At 41.3% G+C, this 11,498-nt stretch overlaps 1 protein-coding gene across 4 annotated transcripts in view; it reads right to left on the reverse strand.

The window, feature by feature from the left end:
- Positions 1–11,037, reverse strand: part of DIXDC1 (DIX domain containing 1) — a 58,373-nt gene extending 47,336 nt beyond the window's left edge. Inside the window, exons 1-2 of one of the 4 annotated variants that reach the window (XM_042472397.1) lie at positions 11,014–11,037; positions 8,487–8,653 (exon numbers count right to left, since the gene is read on the reverse strand). In XM_042472397.1, coding sequence (XP_042328331.1) covers positions 8,487–8,531 — 45 coding nt within the window. In that variant the 5' untranslated portion in view covers positions 8,532–8,653; positions 11,014–11,037. Of the gene's footprint in view, positions 1–2,729; positions 3,402–7,503; positions 7,706–8,486; positions 8,654–9,673; positions 9,835–11,013 lie in introns of those variants that run through there. The other 3 variants (XM_042472396.1, XM_042472400.1, XM_042472395.1) reach the window with 3 other exon arrangements.
- Between the last annotated feature and the right edge of the window lie 461 nt (positions 11,038–11,498).

An 11,498-nucleotide genomic window follows, 5' to 3' on the forward strand; every position in this document is an offset into this window, starting at 1 on the left:
TTGCGGAATCAGCACTGCTCTACCTACAGACTTTTTGATTTGTTATCTTCATCTTTCATCAATTTCATATTTTTTTTGAGGCAGAAAAGAATATTTCCATTTTCTTGCCTCCTAGTTCACAAAGAACAAACTTTGCCCTTCACAGCTAGGTTCCTCTGACTGTTTACTCCCTCTGCCCTGAAGCAAGCGCTTCTTTCATCCAGTTCCACCATATCAACGAAATCAAAGGGCCATTTGAATGCCTATTAAATCACGTCTCTGTCATCTGATGCTTTGAGGAAGGAAATAATCCCCCCAGCCTTCTTTCCGTGTCTAACCAACTCACAGGCTCATGACAAATGGAACCAGCAACTCAAAAATGTAGCTGTCTTCCCTCTCAGAGAGCTGACTGCCTATGAAGTGAGTGGAAGGGTCATAGTTATATTACATTCCCATCCACGTCTTTCTCTAAGACGCTCAAATTGGTAAACATAATGTTCCTGCAAGACAGGTAAGATGATGACTGGCTCAAGGTTGCCCAAGGAGATCCAAGGATGAAAAGAGATTTGAACCCTAGATTTCCAAGTCACAGTTTTATATTCCATTCTCACACTGCTCACTGTCACAACCAAACTCTAAACAAAGATGAAAGCCCCAAACCTCTTCTCCAGAAATCAGTCTATATTAAGCCCCAGCTGTATTTTTCTAATGGCTGATGAAACATCTGCTTGGTACTTTGTGAACAGATGGGCAAGCGCACTTGATATCAGGGGGAATCTTTCAAACCACACAGAAAGGAAGAATGAGAAGCAACCAAGTTCTAGCATGGTAAAAGTGTGGAGATGATTTCTTTTTAGACAGATCCTTCTTCAGAGGCATCTTAGACATGTTGCTGTGTGCCTTCAAGTCATTTCTGACTTATGGTGACTCTAAGGCAAATCTATCATGGATTTTTTTCTTGGCAAGATTTGTTCAGAGGTGGGTTTGCCCTTGCCTTCCTCTGAGGTTGAGAGAGTGTGATTTGCCCAACGCCACCCAATGGGTTTCTGTGACCGGCCAGTGATTTGAAGCCTACTCTTGTAGAGAGATCTAGCAGCATCGTTGAGACTAACTGAAAGAAAGAAGTTGGCAGTAGGAGCTTTCATAGACTTAAGTCTACTTTCTTTGATGTCCTGGCTTTCTACTCCACCAAATGCATCTGAGGAAGTAGACTTTAGTCTACGAAAGCTCATGCTGCCAACTTCTTTGTTTCAGTTAGTCTCAAAACTACTACTAGATCTCTCTACTTGTTGATTCTACAGACTAATACAGCTATATATTTGCATTCTACTTGTAGGGCAGATAGTCCAACACTGAAAATACTATACCACACTGGCTTATAATATAGTATTTATGTCTTAAATACTAATATATTATATGTATTATATATATTCATTATATACGTGTGTGTGTGTGTTATATACATAAATAGAGTATTTATATCTTAAATACTGTAAAAATATGTGTGAACAAAAATGTAATGGTATAACTCGACATACACTCATGGCAAGACCTTGGAAAAGTTCCTCTTTTGGACTACAGCTCCCAAAATCATCCAGATAGCATAAAATCAGCAGTAATCAGGAAGTGGGCAACCAAATACTTTATGAGAAAGTTTCAACCTCAATACTGAAATATAAGCAGGAAAATTCAAAGATTTATCTAAAAATTATGTTAGCAATGTAGATCATGCAAACCACACTGCAGAACTATTTGTTCTCATATACGCAATCGCTTTGACTTTATTAGCCATTGAAGACACACTGATACCATATAACAGGACTACATCTTGAAGTAGGATCACTTTGTACAAGCATCCAGCAGCAGGAAGGTTCAGTGATTTGAGTCCTTAAAGCTTGAGGGTGCGGTTCTACAATTCCGTCTCCCTTTGGCTGACTGCGTTAGAAAGGAATCTGTGTCTGCAATTAAGAAAGGGGACCTAATGCATCCAAGAGAAGCTGAGCCCCAAAATGCCAAAACAAGAAGCAAGGTTAAGTTAGCAATGTAGCAACACAACTCCCATAAAGTGAAGAGGGAAACAAGACTAATCCTGATAGTTCAATGTAAATATAAGATGGTCTCCTGCCAGTTCAGCTTAACACAGACAGGAAACCTTAACTCATAACTACCAAAGGCAATCCCTGGCAAAATGCAAGTAGAGCAAACTACTGCTTGGAAGGCTGTCTAGAAGATGCTCCCTCCTCTCTTCTGTCCCTCAAAGGCACCTGGCCAATGCAGACCGTCTGCTAGGAATCTCCTCCTCTACCTAGTTTCCCTCCATGCGCCTGCAGCAGCTGAAAGAATTGCTCAAATTAATTCAGTGTGTTGATATCGATGTCCCAAATGATGAAAGAGTACCCTTCTCAAGGTCCCTGTATGTCCATAATGCAGATTTTACAGAGCAATCCAGACACGAATCAACAGGAGAGAGAACCTGCAGCATACCGTTGCTTCACTTTTGTTACTGATGGATTGGACAGCAAAGGTTGGGGATGCAACTTGCTATATGAAACAGCTAGCTGGGAATCACTTGTACAAACTCTCCCAAACCAGGGCAATCCTCCGCAAAGCATCAGTGAGGCGGCTCCACTCCTGCAGACATCTGTTCCTCTCATTTGGAGGGTGGACTCTCTTCCCTATTTCAGCCACAGAGAATGTTAACTTTGAGAGAGAGAGAGATGTGAAGCAGAGGAAAAGAACATTTCACTTACTTCTGTGAAGCCCTCGTGCAGTATATCCAATAAATTTCCCCGGGCCAAACAGGCAAGCATTCTTCAGAAGGCCACCCAAAGGGCTGAGTTCTTGGAGCATAGAAAGGGAAATCTCCAATCTCTTCTTCCTCCTCCTCCTTCTTTTTAATTCTTTTTTGCCTCCTTCTCTTCTTCCTGAAGACAAAGACTTGCAGCTCATGGGGGACTTCATTCATAGTCCCATATGTGCAGCCTGTAACTGCAAACAGGATACTTGAGCCAAAGTCGAGAGTCGTTCTGGGCATGCTCAGGAGGGAGCCACTGGGGAGCAGCAGCAGCAGGCGAGATGTCGCACTCCTCTGTTCCTATAGAAACACTTACAGCTTATCCGATGCAGGCCCGGGAACCGGTCAGGGAAAACATCTGAAACCTATTTCCAGAGGCTGGCCCCTCCATCTGATACACACCAGACTCTCAGCCATTAGAGAGAAAGGTTGGGGGTTGCATGGCAGCGGCGGGAATCAAGCTGGACTCAGTTAAGAAGGGAATGCAGCAGAGGAAGGAACATTGCCAGCAACTTCAAAACTGCATGGACCAACTTTGCAAAAAGAAAGAAGCCAAAACTAGTTCAGATGCAGCAAACCTGAGTATTATTGTGAAGTCAAAGGCTTTCACGGCTGGCATCCCTAGTTTTTTGTGGGTTTTTCAGGCTATGTGGCCGTGTTCTGAAAGAGTTTATTCCTGATGTTTCACCAGCATCTGTGGCTGGTTTAGTTTAGGGAAAGACAAGGTCAGAAAAGATTCAATCGCCTACCTTTCCTTTCCTCATAACAGACTGGCTGTATTTGGGCAAAGTTTTGTTTTGGCATTTGCTCAGTTGTGTGTATTCCAATTAAAAAGATCTAGTGATAAAGGAACTGGGAGGCCGGATGGCTAGCATTAGCGACTTCTATGCAGTTTTCATCCAAATAAACCAGGAAGGTTAGTACAGTGAAGAATATGTCTTAAAAATCCGAAAACTCATAGAGAGGGACCATACTCCTTGTAATACTTAAGTGAGAGGCTGCACAAATATGTGATGGTGCAAATGTTTATTTTGTTAAAGAAATGACTTCATCCCCACCTCCTTCCTTTTCACTAAACAAAACAGGACAGGGATTCTTCACACTGCTTTGGTTGACAAAACCAGATGTGGAGTTATGCAAGAATAGCTTGGGAACAATTCCATCCCAGGGCTCTTTTAAGTTGCTCACTAATAATTTTTCAACATGAACTTGGCCATACTTTCTTCAACAAAACAATCTACTTCAAATTAAGCATTTCTCAGGCTTTCAGTCCCATCCTAGCACAGTTACTTGTGGAAAGACCCACTGAATGCAATGGGTCACACTCTTAGACAAAGGAACACAGGTCTACAGTCCAAGGATTAGAAACCTCTGAGAAACAGGAAAAAATCCAGTGTACAAAAACACAGAAAGGCCTACGCTGGGTCTAAAGTCTAAAATATGCTTTCTATGCCTCAAGCTTAGGGTTAACCCACTTATTTGAAATGATAATTGCAATCTCAATCTTCCATAATCAAGATTTATTTAAAGAAATTAATTGAAATAGAAACAAGACCTACACAGGATCTAGACACTTGACATCCCCCACCCCAATGAAATAGGGTCCTTGGATTCAAACTGATATAGTGCATAAGAACAATATGAAGAACAGCATTTACAGCAGACAACCATAAGTCAAGCATGCAGAGATTCTGCATCACATTCTTTCTATGTATAAACATATTTATGATGGAGAGAGATGGGGGGGATAACTTCTGTGTGCCTTTTCAATCCGGGAATATTCTATGGGCTTGATTTTTAAAAAATCATCAGATCCCAACATTGTTATATGTAAAACACTTAAGGTAAAAACAACTGCTGTCTCAGTGCACCCAGAGGACTTCTGTCCTGTAATAAGCATGAACCCATTGAGGAATCAGAAAACAATTTTCATAATCATATGACATTTGGTGGCTGCTACTCCCTTAGGGAAAATAAACCCCCCAAAGGCCAGAGCATGTAGGGGAAAGGCCTATTTTCTCATCCCTAGTACATATGTCCACAAAATCAATATCTGAGAATTAAGGCAGCATGCTGAAGCTCCCCTTATATAGCATCCAATAACCTTAATATGAGAAAGGGGAGGGGAAGTGTACACAGTGAAGCCAAATCTAATGTATTAGTGCAAGGCACTAATGAATAATCTGTGTAAAGAGGTGGCTCATGTCTCTTAAGAGGCTTCTGGTTCTTAACCAAATTAATTGTTCACTAATTTGAAGTGTATTTCCCCATAAATTGTACAATACACTGACAGATATTTTCAGAGCTGAGAGGCTCTTGGAATAGCTGCCCCCGCCCTACAAAAAGATGAACAAACCATCCAGCCTTCAAAGACAGAGATAATCCTTCTGAATAATATTGATAGCTAAGTGATGGAGGAGGTGCATCCAGGATTTAATCCCTTCAGTGTACAGTTTAAATTATGAAACAGAAGCAGCAGAGCAGCCACTATCATTATCAAACTAACATCTTTTGTGGATGAGCTATTGGGGCTCTTTTTCAAGTCCGGAAAAGCTAAGCCCAACCGTACTCTTAAAAATGAAGCAAGTTTTGGGCAAGCAGCAATCTGAAGATGAGAATTAGGGATCGAGCGATTTTTCTTATGTAAAAGTATAATCACTCGTGAAAGACACTATTTATTATCCTTGAACATTTTGAAGCACAACATACCAGGGCATATTCCTACATGGCTATGGAAATGAAAGGGAAGCCCCAACTATTCCACTGAGATTTTCTCAGGCAAACACTTTGTAAGGAATAGTCTGACTTCGCCTTCCTATACAGTGGTGCCTCGGGTTACGAAATTAATTCGTTCCGCCATTCCTTTCGTAACCCGAAAATTTCGTAACCCGAAACACTTTTCCGTTAGCACTGGAAAGCCTATAGCTGCACTTTGCAGCATTTGAATTTCGCGCCGAAATGAATTTCGTAACCCGAAAAATATTTCGTAACCCGAAACAGTTTTTGCCAATCCAACTTTTTCGTATCCCGGAAATTTCGTAACCCGATCATTTCGTATCCCGAGGCACCACTGTATCTGATTTTGGGACATTTATGAAGGAAGACTCATATATGGAAAGGCGCGTGGAAGTTCCAAAGAAGTCCAGAAAGTCTTGTCTACGGAAGCCATTCCTCATGGTAGATGTTCAGCTATTTGCACACGTTTTGCACCACTGTTCCTCCAGAATTAGTGTGGCTGCATTGTCCCCAAGGAAAATGTGATGCTACTGACAGATGTGCAGACCCCTAGCAGCAGAAGTTCTACATCTTATGAGTAATAATGTGGGGAATGGATGGTCACCTGAAACTGCCTTATATGATACTGAACTGGACCACTGGGTCCTCTACTCTGGCTGGCAGTGCTGCCCCAAGGTCTCAAGAAGAAAGTCCCTGCAACCTGAGGTCTGTTTAAAACCAGAGGTGTTGGAGCCTGAATCTAGGATGTTCACACACGATGTGTAAGCAGTATCCTATCACTAATCTGTGTTGTTTGCAAACAAAGTATAAAAAGTGGAGGGAAAGGAAGCTTGTAGCATTGCTAAGGCTACCCAATTCACTTCGGTATAAGCTTTCATGGACTATAGCTCACTTCTTCAGAGGTCCATGAAAACCTATGCTAAACAAACTGATTAGTCTTAAAGATATCACAAACTCCCTTTTCTGCCCTCTTCTTGTACTTAGACTAATACAGCTCTCTCTTTGAGATAAACACATATGCATTTGTTGATTTTCTGTAACAGTTCTCCTTAGCCACATGGCGCTTTGCCTTTGTGAACCCCAGGGATCAAATGCATTTGAACAAGTACACTGAGCCCCTGAAGCTACCCCTGGCAGGGATGCACTCCGACAGTGCTGCCATCCCACAAAGCATATGCAAGAAAATACTTCTGACCAAAGCAGCGGATGCTGCCAGCTGCTTTGGAGAGCTTATTCCACTGCTAAGTCACAGGCACAGCAGACAATGCCACCTTTCATTCGGCTCTAGAAGTCATAATAAATGAGCTCACAGGAGAGAGACTTCTCTCTGGCTGGTCTGGGAGGCAGATCTTCTGTCAACAGAAGTGGAACTGGAAAGGGAGGGGTAATAAAACTCATCTAAAGCACTAATCCCCATTTCTATCATGGGGCCCCATATGGTAGCGTTGCTTGGAAAGTGCCTACAAAAACAGAGACAAGAGTGGAGACAAGCATGGCACACTGCTAGGCTCAGGCCATCGCATAAGAGAAAGCAAGTGCACTGTGTACACTATATTAACCAGATCCTTGTCTTTGGACTGAGGCGGTGCTATCCATCTGACCCTCTGTTATTCTAACAAAACACTGCAAATATAAATTAGAACTGAAACACAATAGTTTTCAGGCATTTTGGAAATAAAAAGCTACCGTGATAGTTTTTTTTATGTCTGAAGTCTCTTTCTCCCCCAGATATTACAGAGAAGTAAACCTATTTACACGTATTTTTTTGTACAGCCCTTTCCCTCTCTTTTGAACGCCTGAAGGATCTTACCAATCGAGTATGCAATGGATAAATAAATAAAATGTGGCCTTGCTGTTGCTCAGAACATACCCAGATGTAACATTACTTCTAGGTCAGGGATTTGCAGGATAAAGCTGCAGAAGGGAGACGCGCTGGGAATTGTAAATGCTTTCCTTTAAAAGGGGAGGGGGGCAATCGCAGCACCAATTCTCACCATCCCTGGTTGTATTGCAGACTTCAGCCTTTCAAAACGCAATGGAAGGACAGCATCTCCTTCTGCAGGCACCTGGCACAACCCAAACGAGAAATCCCTCTTCCACCAACTATGGGCCAAACACAACTAGGCAAGACTGCAAATGTTCCACTGAAACTAGTCCCGCAACAATCTGCATTATACAAGCTGCTGCGTAAAACAGCCAGAAGTGAATGCAAATGAAGAAGACCAAGGAAGAATTTAATGTGAGCTGTTTTGCACAGACTGGTGGCCACCTGTAACATTAAAAGCCCAACTGGTTGATGAGGATGACATCTGGTGGCCAAGTCCCAATTTTCTGGACTACAATCCATAATAGCTCATGCTATAATAAACATGTTTATTTTCGAGGTGCCATGGCACTCTCTATTGTGAAACCCTCAACTGCAGTTCTTGCAATCCCTATGCGATATCTATATGATAATGCAACTACACGCTTGACTGCTTTATGTGATTTTGGAGGATTATTTAGGGTGTCAGAACGTTAGTTTTTGAGAGACTTTCGATAAGCATTTTGTTATTCTAGGCTGCTGTGAGAACTTCGTGAAACCTGATGCAGGATATAAATATGTTAAATACTATAAATTGTCTTCTTGCAAGGAAATCAAAGAGAGAAGATGAAGAGAGACCAGAATAACTACAGTTGTTTTGGTGAAGGAAGCATCATCTGTGTGCTTTGAACTTTTGGGGATCTTCCTTTCCTCTCTCCAGTCAAGAACAGAGAGTCTGGAAACTATTGGGTTTCTTGAACTACAGTTGCCATAACTCCTTGCCAATGTGATACCTTTATTGGCCAACCGAAATGCACAATATATTTGTGCATTTCGGTTGGCCAATAAAGATATCACTGATGGATTTTTGTCTGGATTTGTTAAACGGCCAACACAACTATCCCTGCATATTTCTTTGCCAATGTGGCCGAGAGGAATGGTTGGCACGCTTACCGAAGGTTCAGTTGGCTGTGATGCCACTTCCACAGGGGTCCCCATATCTGCCCTCCGAAAGCAGGGTCAGGAGAACCGAAATACTGCTGTCAGAAAGGAGTAATAATAGTAGAGTACCAAACAGGAGTCCATCTTCGGTGTTTACAAGAGACCCCTCTTCACACAACCTGCAGGAAACAACGGGAAGAAAAGGGCCAGTTGAATTATTATATAGACTGTTAAAATACATACGACGTCTCAACTAAAAGTTTGAGCAAAAATGACTTTTGAGCAAAAATGCTAACAAGTACACAAAACATGGGGGGGGAGGTTGGTGTGTGTATGTTAATGAAGGCATGATCTTGACCAAATTTGTCCAATATGAGGGTCTGGCAAACTTGGGTCTCCCCTTAAAAATACATACGCATGCACACAAAATGCATTGACTTCTTTCTAATTTTTCCAATACCCATATATATATATATAGAGAGAGAGAGAGAGAGAAAGAGAGGTATTGGAAAAATTAGACAGAAGGCAATGCATTTTGTGTGTGTGTGTGTGCATATATATAGATATAGATATATACAATATATCTACACAAAATGCATCGCCTTCTAATTTTTCCAATACCCATATAATATATATATTTAAAAAATTAGAAGGTGATGCATTTTGAGTGTATGCATACTCTGTGTGTGTGTGTGTGTGTATATATATATATATAATTTTAAAACCTGTTGGTGGCTTGCAAAGCTTTTCCCTTGGGAGTGCAGCCCAGAAAAAAAATCTACCAGACAGGAAAAATAAAAATAACTTTTGCAAGGATGAGAAATGCTGGAAATACACTTAAATTGCACAGTTCCCCTCTCCTCCTCACAGAACCCCTGTACCCCCCCAAAAAAGCATGCATTTACACACACACACACCCAAAAAAGGCAACAACTCCCAAGTTGCATTTACTTTGTAAAAACTTTTCTATATGTTGCCTTTTTAAAGGTTTGTTTGTTTTGCAAAAGCAGCAGCAGCAACTCTCTCCTTCCTTCCCTCCCTTTTTTCCAGCCCCAAGTAGTTGAAAAGGAGGAATAAGCATGCATTGCTGCTACTTTTGGGGTCTGCCTTTGCATTTTGGGGTTCATAGAAAGCATAGGGTGGAAGAAGGGAAATAACAGAGAGGAATGGGGAAGGCTATGAGAGGCTCTGAAACCCACCTTCAAGGAGGAGTCCCAGCCACAGCAGCAGCCCTCAGGGTCCCTTCCCTGGCCCCCCAAATCTCTGCCCCCCATTTTCTCTCCAAAAGGCAAAGGGACCCCAAAAGGCTCTTCAGTGAGGCCTGCAGCCTTGCATTCTCTGTTGCCATGGAGACGGCAGCCATTGCGGCCTAGTCTCTTTACCTCCCTCTGCTGGCCCTGAGGGAAATTTCTGAGGCATCCACATTGCAAGATAAATCCAGTTTGACACTGTTTTAAAAGGCCCTGCCTCCATGCCATGCTGTGCTATGCTATGGAATTAGGGGATTTGTAGAATTTTTGGCCTTCTCAGGCAGCCACCTCAAAACTACAAATCCCAGGATTCCATAGCATTTAGCCATGCAAGTTAAAGCAGTCAAACTGCATTAACCTTACAATGTGGCTGTATTATTATTTTTATTATTGTTGTAGTCTTTTTGTGTTGTGTCTTTTTTCTTTCTTGTTGTCTTTTTGTGTTGTTTCTTCCTATGTTTTTCTGGTTTGTTGTTTTTGTTATTGTTATTTTTTTAATTAATTGAAGATTTAATAAAGATTCTTTAAATAATATATATTAAATAATATAATAATAAATAGTATTATTATTGGATATTTAGCCTTCTCTGTTAGAGGGGCTCTAGTACCCAGGATTCCATGGCATGGAGCCCTGGCAGTTAAAGTAGTGTCAAACTGCATTAATCTTACAACATGGCAGCATTATTTATTATTATTACAGTATTATTGTTGGATATTTAGCCTTCTCTCTCAGAGAGCTCTGGTACCACCGCAAACTACAAATCCCAGGATTCCACAGCATGGAGACCTAGCTGTTAAAACTACATTCCTTTTACAATGTGGCATCGTCATTATTATTAATATCACCATCATCATTATCACAGTATTATTATTTAGCCTTATCTGGGAGAGAGTTCTGGTACTGTCGCAAAACTACAAATCCCAGAATTCCATGGCATGGAGCCCTGGCACTACAAATCCCAGAGAAAGCAAAGGTGCCACTATCTCAGCCGCCTGTGAAAAATAGTTTTTTGGGTTTTTTGGCAGAATAGGGTTGAATTGGATGGCCCTTAGCGTCTCTTCCGATTTATTAGTCTAAGGGAAGGGAAAATTAAAGACCTTGTAAAACTAGAAATCCCAGGACTCCATAGGACAGAGCTACAGTGGTGCCAAACGGCATTATTTCTCCAGTGCAGATGCACACAAGATTATTTTCTCAGTTGAACAAATGCAATGGGTGAATTCTTCAAAGATAGCTTGCAATGGTCAAACTGCATGCAGTTGTATGCTCTGACGAGTCAATCTCTTACCTGATTGTGTGGAAAATGCACTTTATGCATGCTCAGAGGCCCAGCTGATGCTTGACACTGGGCATTCAAAACAAGGAAGGCCTGATTCAGATTCAGGATATAAACAGATGTTTGTCATCAAGCCGGCATAACATGCTTTATTCGTAAAAAGTTTCATATTAAAAACCATACACATCATGGCTGTTGTAACATCTTTACAAGAAACCAGCACACTCTCTATTGCTGTTAATTACAAAAAATATTTATTTTCAATAACAAAATGCAGAGCAGATAAATTTAGGAGCTAGGAAATCTTTTATTAACTATATCCCTAATTCCGCGTGCAATGAACCCAATTCCTTTCAAAGGCAATACCTACAAATTTGCGTTCCGGACTCTTTATTATACAAATCACAATAATGGAATAAGGGGGGGGGGTGGGAAGCAAGATATATACAATATTTCTCCACTTTCTAGCTTTGCAATTGCTTAAAATCAAAGAGGGA

Source organism: Sceloporus undulatus, chromosome 6 (assembly GCF_019175285.1).
Source record: "Sceloporus undulatus isolate JIND9_A2432 ecotype Alabama chromosome 6, SceUnd_v1.1, whole genome shotgun sequence".
In the NCBI taxonomy this organism is placed as follows: domain Eukaryota; kingdom Metazoa; phylum Chordata; class Lepidosauria; order Squamata; family Phrynosomatidae; genus Sceloporus; species Sceloporus undulatus.